This window comes from Anabrus simplex, chromosome 1 (assembly GCF_040414725.1).
Source record: "Anabrus simplex isolate iqAnaSimp1 chromosome 1, ASM4041472v1, whole genome shotgun sequence".
Lineage (NCBI taxonomy): Eukaryota > Metazoa > Arthropoda > Insecta > Orthoptera > Tettigoniidae > Anabrus > Anabrus simplex.
In genome coordinates, this window is record NC_090265.1 from 1,176,702,123 (window position 1) to 1,176,729,598 (window position 27,476).

Below are 27,476 nucleotides of genomic sequence, written 5' to 3' on the forward strand. Positions count from 1 at the left end.
CTCGGGAGTTAGTTACAGCTGTAGTTTCCCTTTGCTTTCAGCCATGTAGCAGTATCAACACAGCTAAGCCATGTTGAGTATTATTACAATGCCATATCGGTCAATCATCCAGACTGCCACCCTTACAACTTCCGAAATGCTGCTACCCCCCTTTCGATGAATCATTCGTTAGTCTCGTCTCTCGACAGATATCCATCCGATATGGTTGCACTTGAGGCTTAGCTATCTGTTTCATTGGGACACGCAATCCTCCCCATCACGGCAAGGTCACATGGTTAGCAGGGGAGGTAATGAGGCAAAAAAAAATTAGCTGAATATTACTATGTTACAATCTGAGTATACTAAAAATGATTTTACTATGTTATCTATTTCCAGGAACAGTGCACAGTTTTAAATGAGAAGAGTAAATACATAAATGGGATAGCTTAGGATTCTTAAATATAGTATGTAATTTTTGGTTTCATTCACTCTTACATTCATTCGAGTCACTGTTACTGTGGAGGAATTTATGGTAGGCTGTTTTAAACGTCCTAGATAAGCAAGACTTTTTAATATCTTCAGGGATTGTATCCTATTTATAAGTGTTAGGTTCTGCAGTAGGTCAAAAGTAATTTATGAATAAGTCAATTTATGAACTACCTGAACAAGAAAACATAAAACAGAATTATACCAGAAAAAAAGAAACTACTTAATTAAACTTTAGTGTAATTCTATTATCATATATTTCTACAGGTACCGTAGTTTATACATTTATTAATTCATAAATTAATTTTAACTGACTACACTCACATAATCTTTAGTGGTGCTGTCTGAGGAGCCAGTCAACTATTCACTAAGCTGATGACTTAACAGACAGACTTTATAAAATGATACAATGTTATAAGTGTCCCAAAAGTAATAGGACTACTCTAAGGAAAATTAGATTCCATATGTGTTTTGTTTGTTTCTTGTGTAATTTTTTAATAAGTTGAGGAGGAAAGGAACAAAACTTACTAAGTGGGAATTAATAGTATCTCCAGCATGAAAAATTAACATTAAACCTAGTGCACCAAAGATCTATGTTTGAGTTATTTCAAACTACTATCTGCATTGTGAGAAATCTGCTAATGAGGATATAAACATACTTGTAAACAGACTTCATTATTCAAACTTTGTTATGTGACCTGATACAGTAGAAAGTTCAAATAAATATCTGCACAAATATGATAACCTCAAATGTCACTAGTGATACGAAGCTATATCTCAAGATAGGGTCACATATTCTGCTGTATTCAATATATAAACATCTCTTTATTATATTTTATGGTTTCATCCTCAACAGAACAACATGAAGACTTTATTGTATGTGTTTCTGATTACTGCTGGTTAGTACTTTTATTTCATTACCATAAATTGATACGTCCTTGTGACAGGAAGAGGCATTCTCTTAAATATTCTTTTTATTTTGCTGAACTAATATGAACCATTTATATTACTGCTCTTAGGCAATCAAAAACCTCCACCAACATCCATTCAGTGGAACCAGTGCATTCTGGGTCTTTTTTATATAGCAGTTTATAATTTCATATCTTACAACATGTTCAGTGATTTTTTTAAATTTTATCATTTGTTGATTTCAATTCATTTATTCATATTTCTCATTAAAATGTTGTTTATTTTGTCCTCACCATCAAGGAAACATGAAAAATAATGATAGTTCAGTACAAAAGTGATATTATTGCCAGACTTCCAAGGAAGAAAATAAATGTCTGTGTCAGTTTCATTATTTTTTAATTTTTTTTTAATTTTTCACAATTTGCTTTATGTTGCACCAACACAGATAGGTCTTACAGCAGAGCTTGGATAGGAAAGGAGTAGAATTGAGAAGGAAGTGGCCATGGTGTGAAAATGAGAAAACCACTAAAAATCATCTTCAGGGCTGCTGACAGTGGGATTTGAATCCACTATCTCCCAAATGCAAGCTCACAGCTGCATGACCCTAACTGCACAGCCTACTCGCTCAGTGTTTCATAAATTAAAATTGTCAATTACTTCCATATGAACACTTTCACAACCTTCAAATTATGAGCTTACAGTAGTGTTCTTGTTCTCTTTCACCTTCAGTCAGTTTGAAGTTGCTGAGAGGTATTTCAGACCTCAAGTCAGTCTTTATGTAACATTATCATCTTGTACACTAATTAGCATTCACTTATATGGCGATCTGTGTCAGTGGTAGTATTGTATAACTTCGGCATTCAGTGTGTCTTTGTTTGTTCACAAACAATCAGTTTGAATTTGCTCAGAACTCCACTGCTTTTCCATCAGTATCAAGATAGAGTGTACTGTTATTTCATTTCATCCATAGGGAAAGCTTTGGACATTTTGTTTCTAAGTCACTTATTCTCAACTGTCATCTAGAAATTAGAACTGACAATTTTAAATAGTGCAATCAAAAGCTGTCAACATCTGTGTTTCAAATTTTTAACCTCTCCTCCAGTTAAGAAGCTCATCTCACATATTTCTGGAAGCACTAGTCTTTCAGACTCAGTTAGGTTTTGACTGGGGGTTTAAGGGCAGTTGCCCTTCTTGACACCACGTATATTTTCAGGAGAAAAAATCCCATTCCAGGTTTGACAGGGATTGAAAGTACAGCAATCTGGGTGAAAAGGCAGCAGTTAAGCTACTGAGCCAATCACACCCCTCTCCACCAGTTAGGACAGTTAGTTGCTTAATTTAATTAAATAGTGTAGTCTGTATTGTTGTGTGAATCACACTACAATGTCAACTATTTTGCATCCTGTTTTAAATATTGGCTTATTAGGTAAGTGTCAAGCAATACATTCTGGTGGAAATATCAAATAGGGCCTCATGAATCACTTTTACATAAAAATGTGTTAATTTTGTAGGTAATCTTGATCATGCCATACAATTACAAAAATAAATATAGACACTCATCTTGTTGATATCTCTTCATTTTAGCTCATAACACAAGTTCAGGCAAACAAATTTTATGACAAAAACACCAGATTCATCACACACGTCTTTTATTGCAAACTGTTGCCGATAACTATTCATCACACACAGCTAGCAGTTCAAAGAATAAAAAAAATAAGCTAGACCATCAACTCAATTTTTTCAAGGAAAAATACACATAACCTTAATGTAGATTCTTTACAACTAACACAAGATATGTTTGTATGATATTATTTATTTTTATGAGAAAATCACAGCATTTCAACACTCCCCTCCTTTTCTGAAACAAATAAAATAAGGACTACACTTCATTGCAATCCTATAAGCCTACAGAAACTCTTAAGGTTGTTGCTTGATAAATTCTCTGTAAACAAGTCTGCAGCATTCCTCTCTGATGCTACATACACAAACTCAATGAATCCCCTTTCTACTAGTTCTCTACATACATGATACATGATGTCAATTTGTTTTGACCTTTCACTCACATTATTGTTTTTGCTTAATTTAATTGCTACTGCATTGCCAGCAAACATTTTACAAGGTGTATCCATAAACCTTTCAAGCCCTAGCTCTGATAGCAAATCTTTCATCCAAGTTACTTCTCGAGATACCTCTGCCATTGCCATGTATTCAGAATCCATAGTAGATCTAGCAATATAACTCTGTTTCTTACTATACCAAGACACTGCTCCCCCTGCCACTGTGGTTACATACCCACTCACTGATCTTCTTGACTCAGTATCTCCTCCCCAATCTGCATCACAGAATACTTGTATGGACTCTTCACAATTTTTAAAACATAACTTTAAATCTCTAGTATCACATAGATATCTCATGATATGCTTCACCTCTTTCCAATTTCTAATCTTAGGTTTTTGACCATTTTGGCTAACTTTACTTATTGCAAATGCAATGTCAGGTCCAGTATTACTTAACAAATATAGCAAACTTCCTACTGCACTGTGATAGATGGTACAATCAAATTCCTGCTCATTGTTTTCGGCTGCTGTATACTCGCTTCGTAAAATAGTCTTACTCGGATTACAGTCACTCATGGAAAAATCATAAAGTAATTTGTCTATCTACAGACTTTCACTCAACATAACCACTTCTTTTGTCTGTTCTATTTTTATTGACAGTAAATTTGTCACTTTCTGTAGATCTTTAATTTCTAACTCATCTGCCAACCTTACTTTTACCGTCTTAACAAGCTCTTTGTTTCCTATTACAATGATATTGTCAACATACAAACCAATGATACAACTCTCCTTTACATACACACATGGTTCTTTAACACATCTCTTAAAATCTAGCCTTTTTATCAACACAACCATTCCAGTTCTTACTTGAATTCTGTAGTCCATAGATACTTTTCTTCAATTTACATACATAGTTTTGGACATCCTTTTCTACGAACAATTCTTGTTCCATGTATACAGTACAACTGATTTCACTATTTAAGTAAGCACTAGTTACATCTAGATGTCCTACAGTCCAATCTTTACGTACTGCAATGCCTATCAGCAGTCTCATTGTTTTCCTCTTTATAACAGGACTAAATGTTGCATCATAACTAAGGATCATCTGTCTCTTAAAACCTTGGGCAACCAATCTGGCCTTATATTTCTGTATGTTATCCTCACTGTCATATTCAATGAAAACACCCACTTAGAATAATTACCTTGATATTATCTGGTCTTTTTACAATTTCCCAAACATCCTTCTTTCTCATCCCAGTGATCTCCACTTTCATGGCTTCCATCAAGTTATCAGACTTTTGGCTTGACATAGTCTCCTCAACTGTTCTAGGTTCCACTACACTCGCATGTCTAACTTCCATCACTTACAATCTGTACAAGTTTTTCCTTTCCTCTGTCTTGTTGACCTTCTCAGATTATTCCCTGGCTCTTGTATTGCTATAGACTCAACCTCTAGTTGTTCCTCCCAGGTCGTTGTCTCAACAGCCAATTTCTACTCTGTACAACACTTCATCCTTATTTTTCACACACACAGCCACATTCCAACTCAGTGTTTCTTCTCCGGTCCACGAGGTCACCATTTTTCCGTTCACCGAGCTCGATAGCTGTAGTCGCTTAAGTGCGACCAGTATCCAGTATTCGGGAGATAGTAGGTTCGAACCCCACTGTCGGCAGCCCTGAAGATGGTTTTCCGTGGTTTCCCATTTTCACACCAGGCAAATGCTGAGGCTGTACCTTAATTAAGGCCACGGCCGCTTCCTTCCTACTCCTAGCCCTTCCCTGTCCCACCGTCGCTATAAGACCTATCTGTGGCGGTGCGACACAAAGCAACTAGCAAAAAAAATAAAAAATTCCGTTCATAATGTCACAACTCGCTTCGTCTGTTAATTTTTATTACTCCATTTCATCTTATATTGTCCGGAATGCACTGCAGTGCTCTGGTACTCTGAGCCCATAACCTGTTGATATCTCTTCATTTTAGCTCATAACACCAGTTCAGGTAAACAGATTTTATGACAAAAACACCAGCTTCATCACACACAGCTTTTATTGCGAACTGTTGCCGACAACTACTCATCACATACAGCAAGCAGTTCAAAGAATTTTAAAAAATAAGAAAGACCAATTGACTGAACACATAACCTTAATGTAGATTTCTTACAACTAACACAAGTTTCATATGTATGATATTATTTATTTTTATCAGAAAATCACAGCTTTCCAACAGTTCTTACCAAAATTACAACCCTGTCTACACTAAGAAAGATTTGAAAGAATTTTGAAATGGGAAGCTTTTAATTCAGAAGTTATCTAAGTTGTGTGTGGTTTCCAGAACATTTATATCCCTGATAGATAGCAGAAGGCATAGATGGATCATGCTATAACAGAAATGAAAGCAGGTCATTTGATTTGCAAAGCTTTGAAGATTGAGTTCTGAAAATTTGCATTCCATATCTACAGAAATTGCTTGGAAAAAAAAAATGATAAGGAAATGGCGTATGGCTTTTTGTGCAGGGAGTGTCCAAGGACAAGGTCGGCTCGCTAGATGCAGGTCTTTTGATTTGACGCCCGTAGACGGCCTGCGCATCTTGATAAGGATGAAATGATGATGAAGACGACACATACACCCAGCCCCCATGTCCGTGAAATTAACCAATTAAGGTTAAAATTCCCAACCCTGCCGGGAATCAGACCTGGGATTCCTGTGGCCAAAGACCAGCATGCTAACAATTTAGCCATGGAGCTGGACAATAATGATAATAATAATAGGCAACAACTTGCCCAGTCTCCTAATTCTGGATGTCATTTGGTTATATGAAAGCAATAATATTGAGTTCATTCTTTTTTTACCCAATTCAACCCATCTCACACAACCTTCCTCTAAAAATATCTTAGCTGAAAACCTGGAACAAACAGTATGGGTTATCATGGAAATAGAAATCCCAAGGCTTTTCAGATCAACCATTGAAGAAATTGGGGCAAAGAAAAAAAAATACATTGCTGTAGTAACCTGTAGAGTAACTTTGTCTCCTCATTAAACTTATGTCAGCCAAAGCTACCACAAATATGGGAAATTCAGCCACAATTTACTTACCTTTAAATCAGCAACAAATTTCTCTCTGTTTGTTCTTGTAAAAAAAAAAAAAAAAAAAAAAAAAAAAAAAAGAATACATACAGTGTGAGATACATTGTCCACTTCAACTAAATTCAATTTCACTGTTATTTTCATGTCAGAATTTCTAAGTAACCTTGAAGTGTGACCAACGTTACCTAATTGATGGTATCTCCCAGTGTTTAAAATATGTAAACATTCCTCTCTAAGTCCAACGGAGGAACCTCTTTGTTCTTTAGACAGTACAATGATTAGATATACTCTCTCCTCTGGAAGAGGACAAAAACTCTTTGTTCTGTTGTTGGTTGTAGAAATAGCCTTTACCTACCATATTTCAAGATTTGCTCTGCAAGTAATGTCTTAATGTCATGATGGAGGATATCAGGTAATATCCATCAGATTCTGATTGTTCTTGTGAATTAGTTTTTTGGGACACTATTACTTTTCCCACATACTGAGTAATAGTGCAAGACACACTCCTGTTTTGTTTTTCTGTTTAAGCAACTGCAACCATGACAAGGTTACCTTGAAGTTGCTGTAAGACGCAACTCTAATCTTGTGTCACATTGATCTCTGTCATGAATAATGCTGGTAGATGCAACTATCTTGAAGAAGTTCTTGAAGGTCCTTCTTTTGAGGGTTGTCATTTCTCCATGAAATGTATTGCTATCCATATGTTCTAATTACTCTCACAGTTTTTTCTCATATCTGTATAAGACTCTCACATTGGAAAGCTTCCAGACCTGGTTTTTGGCAGTATCTCAACACCTTCAATTCCCTGATTTTGTACCTGTCATATATTCATAGGCCATCTTCAGATAATCCTCACCAACATCTGGTTTGATTTCTTTGATGGCAATGATGTATACTCTCATTCAGAGTTTGTTCCTTCTCTTTCTATGTCCATACTCTCCCTCGAAACCCAATGTCCTCTCCTCATTAGTGACAGCATCTGTAATTAGTATATCTTAAACTCACTAAGCCATCTCATGTTCATTTGTCAGATTTCCTTTGTACTGAAATTCCTTTCTCAGGAGAAAGAGAATGAATTTTGAAACAATCTGCATAATCTATAAACAAGAAAGAAACAATCTATTAGTGTGCTGCTTCTTTTACCTCTATCACCTATGCCTCTTTGACTCTGGCAGACAGACTGCACCAGAGTTTCCTTCCATTCTCCCTAGCTATGTTTGTCATATTTCACTGCCAATCAGCTGGGCTGAGTAGCTCATATAGTAGAGCGCTGGCCTCCTGAGCTCAAGATGGAAGTTTCAGTGTTGGCTCAGTCCAGTGGTACAGTATTTGAAGGTGTTCAAATATATGAACCTCATGTTGGTAGATTTACTGGTGCCCAAAATAACTCCTACACGACTAAATTTTAGCACTAAAGGACCCTGAGCTGAGCCTAGCATTGCTTTTACTTACTTGTGCATGGCTCCTTACTTTCACCTTTTCTATCCAACCTCCCTTGGTCAACTCTTGTTCCTTTCCAACCCCAATGGTATTACAGTAAGTGTGAGAGGCCTAGGGAGTCTCATTTTCATGCACTTCATAACTCTTCCATTCCTTTGAAGGGTCAAACCTCTTCTATTTCTCACCTCTTGTGGGTAGAGGCAGTCGAAAACATACACAGTACCCCGTGCTTGTTATAGGAGCTGACTAAAATGGGACCCAGTGGTCTCTCAACTTGGGAGCATGGATTGGTGACCATAGGATGCCTAGCTGCACCTTGCATTGCTTCTACTTACTTGTGCATGGATCCTCACTTTCATCTTTCCTATCTACTTCTCCTGGTCAACTCTTGCTTCTTTCCAACCCCTTCCATATTAGGTTTGTGAGGCCTGGGGTGTCTTTAATTTTTATGTCCTTCTTGGCCCTTCTTCTTTTTTTGCCTATACCTTTAATCTTTGATTGATTGGACCTCTTCCTTTTGCCCTTCTGATTAGAGTTAAGAGAGGATGTTTGCCCAGCTGTACTTCCTCTTAGAACTATTAACATCACCACCAGGGAACTTTCAGTTGTGATTAAAAGAGAGTTTAAAAGTGTTAACTCATGGAAGGACAGCTTCTCTATCTTTATTCTCTATTGTTGAGCTCTGTAAATAATTACAACTCTTGAAATCACCAATTATAAAGGATGTTTCATTTGTACTGAAGTTCTCAGGTAGACAGAATGAGAACCCTTTATCTGGAGGCTTATAAATTTAAAGAAACATGATGTTGCTAAGCTTCCTTCACCATGGAGTTTGGCTACGTGGTTCAGGTCAAGTAGATGTGAACATGCATTTGGAAGGTGGTGGGTTTGATTCCCACCACGGGTAGCCCTAAAGATAATTCTCCATGTTTTCCCATTTTCACACCAGTCAAATGTTGGGGCTGTACCTTAATTAAGATCACAGCTGCTACCTTCCCAATACTAGCCCTTTCTCAAACCTTCCTAGAGATAGTGCTATTTTCTTCAATGTAATGATTTAGATACTAAGAGTGAAAAAAATAAAATTTCCATATTGTGTATTAATGGCACACTTTATCTTGGTGCATTTGTGTACAGGGGTGAGGAGTAAGAAGGAAGCTGTCCCGGTTCTGATAGTGCTGCCAACTGAATGAAAATGAAATCTGAATTGAATCGAGAATATGATCGATCGATATGAAGTTTCTAAACCGTTATTGTCTTAAGCCAACAACTATGTCACATACACATTATATAATATTTCTCGATGCGAATCTTGTTCCTAGCATGAATTCTATAGTTTGGCTTTGCTGTGTAAACAACAGTACTAGTACGTAAAGTGTACGCCAGATGTCGCACAACGATGCTTAAGCGATTCATAGTTGTTTCAAATGTTGCCAGTACGAATCTCAACGATTGCCGAGGTTGACTGATTCAGCACTAGGGTGTAAATGTACCAAGATAAAGTGTGCCGATAATATATGGTCTTTCTGCACATAATACCATCCCCCTAGCCTATCATTATCAATTTCTTGAATTCACAATATATCACACTGCAGCATGTAACAACAAATATGTGTGCTTTATGTCTCACCTGAATGCAGTTTCATGTTCCCATAGTGCTTCATGATTTTGCTTCTGAATACTCTTGCCCGTAGCATACCCTCCGCTACACTGTTCACCCGCTGTTGTTTTATCTCTCTTGCTGTGACATCATCTTGACATACGTGCCTGCCCCATCTCATATTCCTGAGCCTTCTTGATTCTACCTACTTTACATATAAATACGAGCAACTTCTTCCAAACGACAGGAGTTTCCGCAGTGTTGGATGTTCGAGCACTGCAGATGTATAGGCGGAGAGAGCTGAATCTCTGCTCCATTAACCCTATCATATTTAATCGAAGGTGAGAGTTAGAGGGAGTCATGTTAAAATGAATTCATCCTAAATTGTATTTGTTCCTTTCAAGGAGCTGTTTACTTTCTTTATCTTTGGGCATTACGGAGATGCAGGTGTAATGACTAAGATTACAGTCTGTTTGGAGTGGTCTACATATTCTTTGAAAAACTGAACTGATCATGGGCAGGAAACTGTGGACAGAATTTCTAAGCACAAGTATGCTACTTAATACCTCATGCCCCTCTGAACTATGAATTCTGTGAAGACATTTGTTCAAGGGTTATTTATTGGGAATCCCTATGTGTTGGGTTCTTGAATCCCCACACTCCTTTTCCTTCTTTCTTGATTCAGTATGTAGATTCTTGGGAGTAAATAATGAGGAAAGCCTGCTAGGTCAGTTTGTGAAACCATGTATCTATTACATTTGTCATGTTTAAAGATGATGTTTGTAGGGTACAAATCAACCTTGGTCTTTTAATGGAATTTGAAGTTCAATATTTATCAAACAAATATTCATTGCCTAACTAAAGTACCCAAATTAGGGATAGATTATCCCATTATGATTCATTCTAGTAGGCATTTGTGTAATGCCTGATAAATGTGGGGTGCTGGTTTCTTCTTCTTGTTGGGATTCATTGCCCCCATTCTCTAATATTTTCATTGACAAATGTTATTTTTCCTCTCACTTTTCTTGTTGGTAGAGGAAACCTCTTAATTGTTTGCAATATTATCCACAAGTATTTTAATGTATCCATGATTTTGTATGGGACAAACCAATGTTTGCTTGAAGTTTTATCTTATTTATTAGATATATGCTGGCTATTTGGGGCTAACATCTCTTTACCTTGATCAAATGTGATTGCAATTACATGATAGACTAAGCCTGTATTCTTTTATGGGAAAGAACCTCTCATGGAAAAAGTAGTGTTAGTAGTGATTATTATCAATGAATATTTCTGTAATGAGTTGTTAACTTAACTGTATCTGGTGGGTTTTCTAATTATTGTAAGGGATTCGAATTGGATCATTGAAGAGGTATATAAGTGTCCATGAGAGACAGACTATTCTTTCTCCCTTATATCCTTCTTTTTCCAGGGTTCAAATCCCTTTAAGTATTTGGTCCTGCCTTATTATCATCCATGTACTGAAATGATTCATTTCCATTGCATGTATGATTGAATGGTAACATCCCCTGCTATGTTGCATGCTTATGTCACCTTCTCTTAGTCTGGTTAATGAGTAAGACTACTGTCATTTTAGCTTGTCCACTGTTGATTTTGAATCTTGTTAAGAAAATTCAAAGATTCCTGAACTTTATTCAGGTTATTGAAGATATAGACTAATGAATCTATTACAGGGAATAACAAGCTGCTAACAGAAACCCTGTTTAGCATACCCTGTGTTACAACAGTTCTTGTCTTGGGTCAGTAATTGGAACAGTTATTCTTTGGCTATTGACATACCTTCAGTATCTACAGAAATTAACTCATGGTTGGGCCTGACAAGGGATGTATCACACCCTTGACAACGAAACCTATGTTGAAACTTAGGAGACATAACCAATGCGTTAAGAGAACACCACATGTAAAACATTTGCTGCTTGTTTCTACTGCAAGGTCCCAAAATCAAAGCTGGAGTCCATCATGTCCAGTCAGTAATGCAGCACAGATGGATATACCTGCCTCACTGGTGATCTGTGTGGGGTGTCCTTATGGTTTTCTGCTTGCTGCTCCAATTCTGGCTTGCCTGCAGTGAGCATCCAACCTGTAGCACCTTGTGTCATTTTCCTAATGCTTATTAATTCAGGGGTTAATTTTATGACATTACTATGGAAACAGGCAGCTAATTTCTAATATGTGGTCTTCTTATAGCACATCAGCTGTCACCAAATCTTCAAGGTAGGTTTTGGCATGAAGGGTGGGATGTGGCATATCCCTTGTGAGAAGGGCCATTTGTAAGATCGCCTTCTAATAGCTGGTTGTAAAATACCGTTTCAGTCTGTAATACATTGTATATGGAAGCTAAAGTACTTTTCATATAAGTATGCCCATTTTACCATAATTTTATTCCTTTACAAATAATCAGAATCCTTGCTATACATGATGCATTACTTTAATATCTAAAACTTTGTTCTACATACTGGTACTTCTTTTTGTAGGAACAATTGCAGCAAGAGTAGTAACTAGATCTTCAGATTCCAACATTACTGAGCCTTCAATTGAAATAGAAAATATAGATAATATGACAAGAATGAATCTCCTAGATGATGGCAGTGTACAGAGATGTATAAATGATTCAACAGCACTGACAAGAGCTAGGGTGAGTCTTAATCAAATGTCTAAAACTTTTCATGACCTTATACTATACATGTGATTGGAAGGATGAAACTGAAGCGACATTTTAGCAAATAACAGTGATAAATCACATATAATGACACATACAATGATATAAACGGTAAAATCAAAATATTTACAATTGCTAAAATACTAAACTGATTTTCATTGTTATTTTCTTCATAAGGTAGGAGAAAACTTAGTTAAATGAAAAAGAATGGTCCAAACCATACTTTTTTGAAGAGGAAAAAAAGTAAGATTTGTTAATGAGGCTGAAAGCAGACAGTATAAATTTATATTATAGGCCTACATAATCATTACCTAATTTTCACAGTTTCATCAATATTTCCCTCTTCTCTTTCTACCATTGTTTCTGTTTACATATTACGTTAAGCACAGTTTCTTAAAATTACTATATGCGAGTATTATCATAGTGATATTTTATACTATAAAAGCTATGTTTAAGTATGGTACTACTATTCTCAAATTTTATAGGTGTTATTTATTAATATGTGTTTCATGTACAGTATTTGACTCTAGGTTCCCTATCCTGCTTAAAAGAGTTGTGCTATTTTCCACTACAGAGCACCTATGATAACAGCAGCTGGTTAGCCTTCTTCTGATATTACTGAAAAAGCATTTAGAGAAAAGCAAGAATTTCAACTTCTGTATACCGGTATATCCTAATATGAGAGTTTGGACTTAGTCCAGTTTAAAAAATTTATTGCTGGACAAACAATTTGCTTCAGAGAAGGGAGATCAACTTTACAAGCTACTCATAACCTACTTAACAATATAGACCAGGTACTATGACACCCGAAGGGAAAGATTCATACAGTTTCCATGGATTATACGAAAGCTTTTGATTTAGTGAAGAGTACAAAACTCTTGAAAAAACTGAAACATGTAACAATGGGAGAAAATAAAATCACAATGGCAATAAGAAATATTCTGGCCTACAACATAATAGAAATACAAGACAGAGTATCAACATCGAGGGAAATTACACAGACTAACAGTGTACTACAAGGAGAACCTATGAGCCGTATGCTTCCCAACATCACTACGGTCAACATCACGAAGATCATAGAAGAAACTCTTATAATATCTATGTATCTGTACACAGATGACGTGGTCCTAGGCTCTCCTGATAAAGGTGAGCTACAGACAGCTTTGAACTCCCTAGCAAATTTGGCTAATGTTAATGAATTCACAGTGAACCACAACGAAACAGTATATATATGACATTCCGTAAAGGTGGAAGACCAGCATCACAAGAGACTATGACTTTAAGAGATTAAGATGGTTAATTCTTTCAGATACCTTGGAATTACAATACAGTCAACGTGCAACTCTTTCAGGCTACACATTAAGGAAAGGGTAATGGCAGCCATGAGAGGAATATGTGATATAAGAAACATCACCAGGCTTTCACTGCAAACAGCCATGATCTTATTTCATGCTAAAATAACCCCAATATTAACACATGGTTTAGAAATTATTTGGGAGAAATTGAATGTGACAGACCTAATTGCATTAGAAAGCATCAAATCCATATACCTGAAAATGTTGCTAGGAGTATTGAAGTCAGTTTGATCCAGAATGGTATACAAGTAGTTGAAACAAGGAAATAACTGAAAGAAGAAAACAGAAGTGCACAGAAATCTCTAGAGATTTCTACACCACGGATGCAATGATCGACAGGAGATGGACAAGTGGGAACCAAGAATTGAGGTCTGTGATGACGCAACTCGCCGTGCACAGTTTTCATCACCAGATATGTCGGAATAAGAAGTTCCACAAACCAAACGAGTGCCTATGCATGTTATGCAAGAATGTTTGTGGGAAATACCACATAACAGCCTGCAGGAAATGAGAAAGATCTCTAGCTGACTACAGCAAAAGTAATTAATTCAACTTTATTATTCCATTATTTATGTACCACCAAGCTCGATAGCTGCAGTCGCTTAAGTGCGGTCAGTATCCAGTATTCGGGAGATAGTGGGTTCGAGCCCCACTGTCGGCAGCCCTGAAGATGGTTTTCCGTGGCTTCCCATTTTCACACCAGGCAAATGCTGGGGCTGTACCTTAATTAAGGCCATGGCTGCTTCCTTCCCAGTCCTAGCCCTTTCCTGTCCCATCGTCGCCATAAGACATATCTGTGTCGGTGCGACGTAAAACCAATAGCAAAAAAATATTTATGTACCTTTTCCTTCTGTGGCCATTAGGCTGCAATAAAGTAATTAATTAATTAAAATGGTGCTTCTCTGGACAGAAAAGAGGTAGCATCACTTATCACAAAAACCTGAATTTTCAGAGCTGGCCTGTTTTCCTGGGCATGTCTTCAAGTGGTCAATTCTACTCCCAAATATAAAGAGGCATTATCCTGCCTGTCAGTGTATTGAATTTATGTCTTATTTAGTGATTCTTTAATTGAGTATATCAATATTTATGCCAGGTACCTGGAGGAATAGGTAATGAAAAAAATACTGAATGATAAATACAGCAGTTAGTTCAAGTATAATCACTTCCTATGGAATAAGGGAGAGTAGGTCTGACATCAACCCTGTGGAGAGGTTGTTAATTGAGGGAGTCATTGCACATCTTCAGACAAGGCAATCTTGATGAGTCCAATGAGGGAAAATTTTGTAATATTTAATACAATTATCGAAAGGTTTAATTGGATAGCCCTTGTATAAATGAAGTATCAGTAGATCCCCACACTATTGGTTGGTACTTGACACAACATGTTTAGCTGAAAGAATATTTGAAGTACAATGTGGTCATGAAATCTACACATTTGATATTGAAATTTACATAAGAAACGTTTGTCTCACCAAGAAATTCAGATGGCCTTCACTTGAACTGCAGTGGTACATATAAGTTAGGAGGGATGTTTACAAGGGTTATAGGAAGGTACATCCAGAGAAATAGGGTGGACTAGGTAGAGGTGATAAGAGTACAGGGATCTGGAAGTCAATTAAGGATGACATCAAAAAATTAAATTTAAACCTTTAAATGTGGTAGGAAATGGTAAAGATCTGCTATATTATTAACAGAGGAATAAAGAGAATAAGAAGAAGGTGCAAATTGGAAAGAAAAAAAGAGAAATGGTTGGGAAGTAAGGAGAAATTGAAGGAAATTAATACAAAACTGAATCTAGCAAAGAAGTCAGTTAAGACTAAGATGATGGTAAGTATAATTGGCAGTCATACAAATTTTAGCAAAAAATGGAAGGGTATGTATAGGTACCTTAAAGCAGAAACAGGTTCAAAGAAGGACATCCCAGAAATCATTAATGAACAAGGGGAGTGTATATGCGAGAATTTACAAATGACAGAAGTATTCAGTCAGTAGTATGTAAAGATTGTTGATTACAAGGATAATGTCAAGGTAGAGGAAATAACTAATACTAACAAACTATTGAAATTTACTTAAAATAACAAAAACGTTTACAATAAGATACAGAAGTTGTAAACTAGAAAAGCAGCTGGAATTGATAAGATCCCTGATGATATACTAAAGGCAATGGGATTGGGATATAATACCATATCTGAAGTATTTATTTGATTACTATTTGCATGAAGGAGATATACCAAATGAATGGAGAGTTGCTATAGTAGCCCCATTGTATTAAGGAAAGGGAGATAAACATAAAGCCAATAATTACAGGCCAGTCAGCTTCACATGTGTTGCATGCACACTTTGGGAAAGCATTCTTTCTGATTATATTAGGCATGTTTGTGAAATTACTAACTGGTTTGATAGAAGCCACTTTGGATTTAGGAAAGGTTATTCCACTGAAGCTCAATTTGTAGGATTCCATCAAGATATAGTAGATATTTTAGATTCAGGAGATCAAATGGTTTATTGTGTTTGACATATCTAAGGCCCTTATGTTTCCTTATATACATATATAAATGATGTAAGTAAAGAACTGGAATAAGAGATAAGGCCCTTTGCAGATGATTGTATACTGTATGGAGTAATAAATAAGTTACAAAATTGTTAGCGACTACAAAAAGATCTCTACAATGTTGTGAGATGGACAGCAGGCAATGGTATGGTGATAAATAGGGTAAAAAGTCAGGTTGTGAGTTTCTCAAAGAAGAAAAGTCCTCTCAGTTTTAATTATTGCATTGATGGGATAAAAGCTCCTCATGGGAATGACTGTAAGTACCTAGCTCTTAATATAAAGAAAGATCATCACTGGGGTAATCACATAAATGGGATTGTAAATAAAGGTTACAGATCTTTTCACGAGGTTATGAAGATATTTAGGGGTTGTAGTAAGGATGTATAGAAATAGCAAGATTTGTGTTCAATAATATGAAAGCATTACTGTGTGATGACACCTTAAATTTAAAACTGAGACAGCACATAGCTAAATGTTATGTTTGATCAATTTTTCTTTATGGAGTTGAAGCTTGAAAATGACCACCATAAAAAGGTTGGAAGATCTGGAAATGCAATTTCATAGAAAAATGCTAAGTCCTCTGGATAGATTATGTCTCTAATGAACAGATATTGCAGAGAGCAAACTCTAAGAGCTGCTGGTGAAAGATATGCAGCATTGCACTTAATTTTAAAAGGCAAAATTGAAGGACAAAGGACAATGAGGAGTGGGCAGAAATAGAACATCATATCTCAAGAACATTCAAGACTGGACTGGGATAAGAAACGTCAAACCATGAAGATAGAAGAACACTGCCCATGTTGATTGCCAATGTCCGGGAGACCGGGCAAGGGATATAGAAGAAGTATGGAAGTATGGATATAAACAATAATAATAATGTTATTTGCTATGCGTCCCTCTAACTACTTTTTACGGTTTTCGGAGACACTGAGGTGCCAGAATTTTGTTCCGCAGGAGTTCTTTTACATGCCAGTAAATCTGCCGACATAAGGCTGATGTATTTGAGCACCTTCAAATAGAACTGGACTGAGCCAGGATCGAACCTACAAAGTTGGGGTCAGAAGGCCAGCGCCTCAACCATCTGAGCCACTCAGACCAACAGGATGTAAACAAGAGGGCATATAAGTCTCTAGCAAGACCACAATTAGGGTACGGTTCCAGTGTGTGTGGGACTCTCACCCGGATTACTTGTTTTTTTGAGAAATGGAAAAAATCCAAAGAAAATCAGCTCAACTTGTTCTGGGCAATTTCTGACAAAAGTGTAGCATTACAAATATGTTGATAAGTTTGGGCTGGGAAGACTTGGGAGAAAGGAGACAAGTTACTTGACTAAGTGGTGTGTTCCAATCTGTCAGTGGACAGATAGAGTGGCATGGCATTTGTAGATGAGTTTGAATGGTGTTTTTAAAAGAAGGAAAGATCAAAATATGAAGATAAAGTTGAAAAAAAGAGGACAAATTGGGGCAAATATTCATTTACAGGAAGAGGAATTTGGATGGAATAATTTACCAAGGGAGATGTTCAATAAATTACCAAATTGTTTGAAATTATTTAAGAATAGACTAGGTAAACAAGTGAGGGAATCTGTCACCTGGACGACTGCCCTAAGGGTGGGTGGGTGGGGTGGGGGTGGGGTTGGTTGGTCGGTCGGTCGGTTGGCCGGTCGGTTGGTTGGCATCTGTGCCTTCTCAGGTGTGTGCCACATCCAAGTGATTGTGAGACAGACAGTCCAGAGCATCATTTAATTTATACTGTATTTAACAACATAATAAAAATTCAACAGATGTTTTCTAAGTCAGGAAAAAGTACCTATTAAAAATGGGTACCAACTTTGGATCTGTATGTAGTGTGATGTGCCCCCACATAACAGAAATATTTTTGGCTTATTTCAGTTCAGCTGCTATCTCTCGCATTGCATAAGTTACCAGAACATTCACTAAAATTGACGTATATAACGTCAGTCAGTCAGTCAACAGGACACAAATTTACTTTAGTGTCTGTATAGTACCAGTAATAATAATAATAATAAAGTTATTAAAGACATGTTGTGTATGGTGATATTTCATCTTGGATTTTTAATCAGGCTGAAAAGGAAGTGTAGTTTCATTCAGGATTTAAAACAAGAATATCCCTTCTTGAGAGAAGGTGTAACAACAAACAACTCATTATGTACAGTGTGTCATTTGCTTTTTTTTTTTTATTGCACACAGAGGCCATTCTGATATAGGCCTAGAACAACATTTGTACAAGCAAAAACATTAAGTGGCAGCTGCTGCTTACTATTCAAGTCTAGATGTTAAATCATTTTTCATAAAAAATGTAATGGGGAAATTAACTGATGAAAGTAAATGTCTTGCGTAGCAAGAAGGATTTTTGCTTTCCATACATTGAAATGTAATCTGTCTTTGAAATCAATGGACTTTATTTATAACTGCACTTCTGCAATAGTGAGAATCTTTTATCAAAAGAAGTTTACATGTGGACAAACAAAGTGGAAATCAATTTTAGTGAATGTCCTGGTAATTTATGCAATGCAAGAGATAGGAGCTGAACTGAAGTAAGCCAAATATATTTCAGTTATGCTGGGCACATCACACTATAAACAGATCGGAAATTGGTGCCAGTTCTTATTAGGTACTTCATCCCGACTGAAGGTATTCAGATCAAAGTTATTGAGTTCCAGAACATAACAGGAGAAACAGCAGAACTGCTTGCAAATCATATCATAGATATTTTTCTAAAGCATCAGCTGACTGAGAAAATGATTGTGTTTTCTGCAAATAACTCCAACACCAACATCGGTGGATACAAACAAGATGGTGCCAACAATGTATTCTCAAGACTGAGAAAAGAGGAAAAAATGAACGTTCTTGGTACTGGGTATGCAGCTAATGTTGTTCATAATGGTATCCATATAAGTGCTGATAATCAGCTTATTGATATCTAAATAGTTATAAATAAGATATTTCAATATTTCCATATTTACACCGTAAGAGTGGAAGAACTGAAAACATTCCATCTATTTGTGGAAAACTAATACAAGTGTGTTTTAGGCAGTGTTGAAACAAGACGGTTATGGTTACTACCAGGTGTGAGTAGAGTTATTGACATGTATGATGGACTTAGAGGTTACTTTTTGTCACTAAACAATGTTCTACATCATTGAAATAATTTTTTAAAGATCAATGAACATTCTTTTGGCTCCATTTCATTCAAAGCCAGCTGAAAATATTCTCAGAAGCAATAATGGAAATAAAGATAGAGAAAGAATGGCATCTGAAGTGGTAGAAGAACTGGAATTGCTCAGACAGAAAATCACAAGAGAACTTTCACACATTTAAAATGTTAGTTACTGTATTTCAGAATTGAAAGATGAGGGTACTGTATCTTTGATGAAAAAGATGTTTTAACCTCAGCAAATTTATTTTTTATATACTTTCCTTGAATATTTAAGTAAACAGACTCACCATTTCCAACCACTAAAAACATTTCAACTTTTTCAATTTGTTGCTTTTTATGTTGCACAGGCACGGATAAATCTTACAGCGACAATGAGATAGAAAGGGGTAGGAATGGGAAGGAAGTGGCTGTGGTCTTAATTAAGGTACAGCCCCAGCATTTGCCTGGCATGGAAATGGGAAACCATGGAAACTACCTTTAGGGCTGCCGGTAGTGGGGTTCAAACCAACTATCTCCCAAATGCAAGCTCACAGCTACACGACCCTAACCGCATGGCCAGCTCACTCAGTAAAAGCATTTCAATTGGATTAAGATGCACACTCCACCAGCCTGGGCTGAAGTTCAAAGCAGCCTAAAAACAATTGGTGACATTGATTGCAACACATTCAGTATCATTCATGAAGAAGAGTTATTTGATGAAGTCAGTCATGTAAATAATGTTGTGAACTACAAGATAGAAGAATGGAAGGACATAAAAGCTGAAATAGACAAAACATGGAGTGCTGTGTTTAAGGTACTCCTAGAAATAGGCATCCACTACAAGAACTTACCAACATTTGTTGAATTTGTTATGGCAGTCACAGGAACAGATGGAGCTGTTGAGAGAATTTTTTTCTCTCATGAGCTCTTTGTGGTCAGATGAAACATTTAAACATGAAGACTGTAAAAGCAATGACTGTGATCATGACACGTTTTGATATTTTATGTACTGACTTTTATGAAAGTACTGAAAGAAGAAAAGCTTTTGGAGGACATAATGACTTCACATACATATAATGATGATGATAATTCTGATACTGTGCCTAACTGTATCTAGAAAATAGAACTCAGAGAACTAGAGTAGGTGAAGCTTTATATGCCCCTGTAATAATTAAGAGGGGAATTCCTCAAGGCAGTATTATTGGACCTTTATGTTTTCATATAACTTATATCAATGATATGTGTAAAAAAGTGGAATCAGAGATAAGGCTTTTCGCAGATGATGTTATTCTGTACAGTGTAATAAATAAGTTACAAGATTGTGAGCGGCTGCAGGGTGACCTCGATAGTGTTGTGAGATGGACAGTGGGCAATGGTATGATGACAAATGGGGTTAAAAGTCAGGTTGTGAGTTTCACAAATAGGAAAAGTCCTCTCACTTTTAATTACTGTGTTGATGGGGTGAAAGTTCCTTTTAGGGATCATTGTAAGTACCGGTACCTAGGTGTTAATATAAGAAAAGACCTTCATTGGGGTAATCACATAAATATGATTGTTAATAAAGGGTACAGATCTCTGCACATGGTTATGAAGGTATTTAGGGGTTGTAGTAAGGATGTAAAGGGAAGGGCATATAAGTCTCTGGTAAGACCCCAGCTAGGGTATGGTTCCAGTGTATGGGACCCTCACCAGGATTACTTGATTCAAGAACGGGAAAAAATCCAAAGAAAAGCAGCTCGATTTGTTCTGGGTGATTTCCAACAAAAGAGTAGCGTTACAAAAATGTTGCAAAGTTTGGGCTGGGAAGACTTGGGAGAAAGGAGATGAGCTGCTCGATTAAGAGTATTTAAAACACTTTGAAGATTAAAATTATTGTGTCCACCTTTTCAATACAAATATATATTTTTTAGCAATTAAATTCTACATGAATTAAAAACACCAGTTAGGGGCATGTTTCACCCTAGTTATTCTGAATTACTGACTGCCTTAGGAGAAAGCAGCATGGCAAGGTTATTCCATTTAGTGTGTAAGATGTATGAGACAGGAGAAGTCCCATCCGATTTTCAGCAGAATGTTGTTATATCTATTCCCAAGAAAGCCAGTGTTGACCGGTGTGAAAACTACCGCACCATTAGTTTAGTATCTCATGCCTGCAAAATTTTAACACGTATTATTTACAGAAGAATGGAAAAACAAGTTGAAGCTGACTTGGGAGAAGATCAATTTGGCTTCAGAAGAAATGTAGGAACACGTGAAGCAATCCTGACTTTACGTCTGATCATAGAGGATCGAATCAAGAAGGACAAGCCCACGTACATAGCATTCGTAAATCTAGAAAAGGCATTCGATAATGTTGATTGGACCAAGCTATTTAAGATTCTGAAGGTGATTGGGATCAGATACCGAGAATGAAGAATTATCTACAATCTGTATAAAAATCAGTCTGCAGTGATAAGAATCAAGGGCTTTGAAAAGGAAGCAGCAACCTAGAAAGGAGTGAGGCAAGGCTGCAGTTTGTCCCCCCTCCTCTTCAATGTTTACATAGAACAGGCACTAAAGGAAATCAAAGAGAAATTGGAAAGGGGATCACAATCCAAGGAGAGGAAATCAAAACCTTGAGATTTGCCGATGATATTGTTATTTTATCTGAGACTGCAGAGGACCTCGAGAAGCTGCTGAATGGTATGAACGAAGTCTTGGGTAAGGAGTACAAGATGAAAATAAATAAGTCCAAAACAAAAGTAATGGAGTGCAGTCGAACGAAGGCAGGTGATGCAGGAAATATTAGATTAGGAAATGAAGTCTTAAAGGAAGTAGATGAATATTGTTACTTGGGTAGTAAAATAACTAATGATGGCAGAAGTAAGGAGGACATAAAATGCAGACTAGCACAAGCAAGGAAGAGCTTTCTTAAGAAAAGAAATTTGCTCACTTCAAACATTGATATAGGAATTAGAAAGATGTTTTTGAAGACTTTCGTGTGGAGCGTGGCATTGTATGGAAGTGAAACATGGACGATAACTAGCTCAGAAAGAAAGAGAATAGAAGCTTTTGAAATGTGGTGTTACAGAAGAATGCTGAAGGTGAGATGGATAGATCGAATCACAAATGAAGAGATACTGAATCGAATTGGTGAGAGGAGATCGATTTGGCTAAATTTGACAAGAAGAAGAGGTAGAATGATAGGACACATCTTAAGACACCCAGGACTTGTGCAGTTGGTTTTTGAAGGAAGTGTAGGTGGTAAGAATAGTAGGGGTAGACGAAGGTTTGAATATGACAAGCAGATTAGAGCAGATGTAGGATGCAGTAGTTACATAGAGATAAAAAGGGGTTTTTTTTTTTGCTAGGGGCTTTACGTCGCGCCAACACAGATAGGTCTTATGGCGACGATGGGATAGGAAAGGACTAGGAGTTGGAAGGAAGCGGCCGTGGCCTTAATTAAGGTACAGCCCCAGCATTTGCCTGGTGTGAAAATGGGAAACCACGGAAAACCATTTTCAGGGCTGCCGATAGTGGGATTCGAACCTACTATCTCCCGGATGCAAGCTCACAGCCACACGCCTCTACGTGCACGGCCAACTCGCCCAGTATGAAAAGGTTAGCACAGGGTAGGGTGGCATGGAGCGCTGCATAAAACCAGTCTATGGACTGATGACTCAAACAACAACATGGGCATCTTCAGCCTAAATCTTAAGGTCAAGAATTAAAACTATAAACATCGGAACTTATAGTAAACTTAACTTAATACTAAATACAATGATCTTATCTTTTTATATAGTTTACAATATGTACAGTATGTACAATATGTACATTAACTTTGCCAGAATTTACGAACAATGAATTAATTTATTTTATAATGACTAGACATCCAAATTGTAGATTGGATTGATCACAGCATGAATTGGGGTTTCTCAAATTGTATTGACTAGAGATTATCACAGCGTGAGTTGGGATTTCCAAAATTTTTATCCAATCAGCAATAGTTTCCAACATACATGCTTCAACCTTAATACATAACCATGCTTCTTTCTAAAGGAATATTCAAACTGATTCATACTCTAACATGAACGACTTTAACCATGGTTCCGGTTTTGTAACAATACTTACGACTCAGGCGACCATAACAATTGAAGAAACCCCAACTCACGCTGTGATAATCTCTAGTCAATACAATTTGAGAACCCCAATTCACGCTGTGACCAATCCAATCTACAATTTGGATGTCTAGTCATTATAAAATAAATTAATTCGTTGTTCATAAATTCTGGCAAAGTTAATGTACATATTGTACATACTCTACATATTGTAAACTATGTAAAAAGCATAAGACCATTGTATTTAGTATTAAGTTAAGTTTACTATTAAGTTCCAATGTTTATAGTTTTAATTCTTGATCTTAAGATTTAGTAATAGGCTGAAGATGCCCATAACTAGGGCAAAACATGTCCCTAACTGGTGTTTTTAATTCATGTAGAATTTAATCACTAAAAAATATACTGTATATTTGTATTGAAAAGGTGAACACAATAATTTTAATCTTGAAGGTGTTTTACTTATTGTATCTTCAATATAGACCAAAATGAGATTAGTTACTTATAAGTGGTATGTTCCGAGCTGTCAGTGGAGAGATGGCATGGGAGGACATCAGTAGGCGAATAAGTTTGAGTGGTGTCTTTAAAAGTAGGAAAGATCACAATATGAAGATAAAGTTGGAATTCAAGAGGACAAATTGGGGGAAATATTCATTTATAGGAAGGGGAGTTAGGGATTGGAATAATTTACCAAGGGAAATGTTCAATAATTTTCCAGTTTCTTGGCAATCATTTAAGAAAAGGCTAGGAAAACAACACATAGGGAATCTGCCATCTGGGCGACTGCCCTAAATGCAGATCAGTAGTGAGTGATAATGAACTGTAATCATAAACACTTTGATCCTGTAGTTAACTTAAGTTCAAAATAATTGTACAATACAACCAAATGTTATTCAACTTTCATGTAGATCATACCAGAAGTGTCCTTTTTTTTTTTTGTCCCTTTTTTAAGTGTTGAAATATGCAAAGTGTCCCTGTTTTTGGTTTTGAAAATCTGGCACCCTACACTACTCCACTTTTGGAATCAACAATTTTCAGATAGTGGGCCAAGTACCTGTCAGTGTTTATATTGCATAAAGATTTATAGAATTCCAATAGTTCTCCTAAAATATATGTGTAACATATTTACAGTATCAAAATTTGTGATTGTCAATTGTATTAATACTTTCAGAATTCAGGTTTAGTGCTTCTTGAGTGCATGACTAGAAGTAATCATCTCATACAAGAGATATTTCTCAAGCTGGAAAATCATACGAGAGTTGACAGTGCATTGGCAGACGAATTCTGTAGGTAAGATTACAATTCCTCTTTTATGAATTAAAAACAGAGTTCTGCTTTGAATAGAGTATCAACTTACAGGCTAAAAGTTAAAACAGTTGGTATTACTGAATGAAATAGGCAGTACATTATAGAATTTGTTGATTATATTAAATGTTTGATGTGCATTTAAACAAAGTTATGTGTGACTCCTACGCTTAGTAGTTAGTGCCACAAACTGATGTTCAGAAGGCTCTGTCACAAATCTAAGACTAGCTTGAGGATTTGGAATAATTTTTGCTCAGCCATTCATATAACTGATCTGAGATACTGCCCTAATTTTTAAAATTGGCTTTAACAAGTGTGAGATTCATTGTGTGACACTCAACTCTGCGAACAAGGCATTGGGAATGATTTTCAAGTTGTAATTCCACTTAAAACAATATACTATCATCACCCTAACAAAGCAATCAGTTAATAAGCCAAGGGCCATCAAGGCCTGGAGGACCATGGTATTTACAATAACCCAAACTACATAAGATCTGACTTGATAAATAGTAGCTTTTCTATAATTGTTCATGAGTCATTCCTCACAAAACTGTACAAATTTAATGGAAATTAGACCTTGGTGCTTTGGATTCTCTTAAACAATTTTAATCCATTCCATATGTTTGAACACTACCATTGGCTGTCTGGGAAGTTTTTGTGTGGTTTCCCATCTTCACTTCCAGGCAAATGCTGGGACAGTTCCTATTCGTAGGCCACAGCTGATTTCTTCCACCTCCTTACCCGATTTCATTCACCATCATTCATTTCAACTTTGTTAGTTCTTCAACTCATCTCCCAAATGCAGAACTAGCCGTAGTGCTTTAACGTGTGCAGGCACCCTGCTTGGTTACAACTGTAATTGTAATTCGATTTAATTATTTGGTTTTCTTTACAAAATTTACTTTTGATATGTAATTTTTATGAACACCTTAAACTTACTTCAAAATTTAAAAAAAATATGAATTGAATGCTACATTATTTTCCCTAATGTTAGCTGAACACAATTAAGGAAATACGTGTGCATGTGTAAGAAAATGGACCACATATCAGTCAACAGTTCACAAAATAATTGTAAAAAAACACTCAAGGGAGTAAAATGTCGAATTTTCGTTTTTGATACCTATGTATTGCTTAGACCATCATCTACTCACTGCGTGAATTTAAAAGCCCTCTGAAAATAATCACTGCTAAGACATGAGGTTTATTTAATACTACGAAAGGGACCACTTTTTGTATTGTAAGCGAGGCTCCACACACTTACTCGCTTGCGCTCATAGCTGCGCGAGCATAAGATAATATGACTCGGATATCTTATCTTATGATAAATAAATCCTAGCTGGGCACTTTTAATACAGGTAATAGGTTTCATAAACATCCTGTCTGCTGCAAATATTTCCGATACCTTTGCAGTCTTTCAGTGTATTTCATACTGCAGAGAAGTGTGCGACGAATGCATGAGTACGAAACCAGCCAATGACGACAGCTACTAAGAGAAAAAATTACGACAGGAAAGAAACTTACACAATTTATCACTTCAGAGGGCAGGAGGTGTGTCCGTCATTCTTTCAATTTGTATTCGCTTGTGGCTCTAAGAGGCTAAAAAAAATTAAAGGAATAATTCAAGAAAGAACGGGTGCAGCCTAAAAATTCACCGAAACATATTAAAGACTTCTCATGCTTCTCCCAACCAGCATGTCTAAGAAGTATGTTCATACATTATACTCTGACAGTTATAAATCATTAGAGAGAATTCCTGTATCACTCTCATCCTGATATCCCATCTGGCATACATTTTGTAATAACACAGTAGTTCAGAAACCCAAGACTGATCTTTGTATGATTTGTAGAAGCAATTAAGCTGTAATAGGGAAACTGTCAATTATGGATGAGGAGGAAAAAAGAAATCTGATGGAGAAGGCTATACAACATCTTAATCACATCCAAGCAGAGCGGACTGCTTTATAAAAACACCATACACAATTGTAGACAAGGGATTAGACAACTGGAAACTCCATTGTCTCTTGGGCCACATAGCTGTAACACATTCAAAGGCACAATGCATTACAGTTTTGATTTTGCCCAAAAGGTGCATACAATCCACAACAAGTTAGACCCATTTTCTTTCTTACAGGCTATAAAGTGAGCATGTGAGCAACTTAACAAATTTGTTTTGTACATTATTCCAGAAGCTTGTATTGTGGGTAAAGAAGTAAATACTGTCTTATCTCTTGTGCATCACTTCTTGGAAAAGTTTTCAGTAGGTGAGGAGCATTTAGAATTCCATGCTGATAACTGTGTTGGGCAAAATAAAAACATCTTAATGAGATACCTCATGTGGAGGGTTATGACAGGAAACAACAGCAGTTGAAAAATTTCATTTATGCCAGTGGGACACATGAAATTTTAACCTGATTTGTATTTTGGTTGTTTCAAGAGAGCATTCTGGAAAAAATGAAAGTGAAGTTATTGAAGATGTAATTAATGTTGCCCGTAAAAGTTGTCAGGTTTCTAGCTCTATTTTTCCTGTTGCTGTTGGCACAGAATCTGGAAATGTAACAATTCCTACTTATGACTGGCAAAACAAGTTCCGTACTGGAATGAAAAACATCCCACAAATAACCCAGATTACATCACTTTGTGTATATGAAATTGTACCCTGGTGTAGTGTTGACAAAGAAACCCATAATTTATGACAAAGTACCCTACACTATCCTTCCAGAAGATCCACCAGCTGACTTCAGCGATCTTCCGCAAGTCATCAAACCTCAAGGAATTAGCA

At 36.5% G+C, this 27,476-nt stretch overlaps 1 protein-coding gene across 1 annotated transcript in view; it reads left to right on the plus strand.

The window, feature by feature from the left end:
- The window catches only part of LOC136877289 (uncharacterized), a 107,391-nt gene that overhangs the window by 27,980 nt on the left and 51,935 nt on the right, over positions 1-27,476 (plus strand). Inside the window, exons 3-4 of the mRNA XM_068225438.1 lie at positions 12,049-12,209; positions 24,564-24,682. Coding sequence (XP_068081539.1) covers positions 12,132-12,209; positions 24,564-24,682 — 197 coding nt within the window. The 5' untranslated portion in view covers positions 12,049-12,131. The remainder of the gene's footprint in view (positions 1-12,048; positions 12,210-24,563; positions 24,683-27,476) is intronic.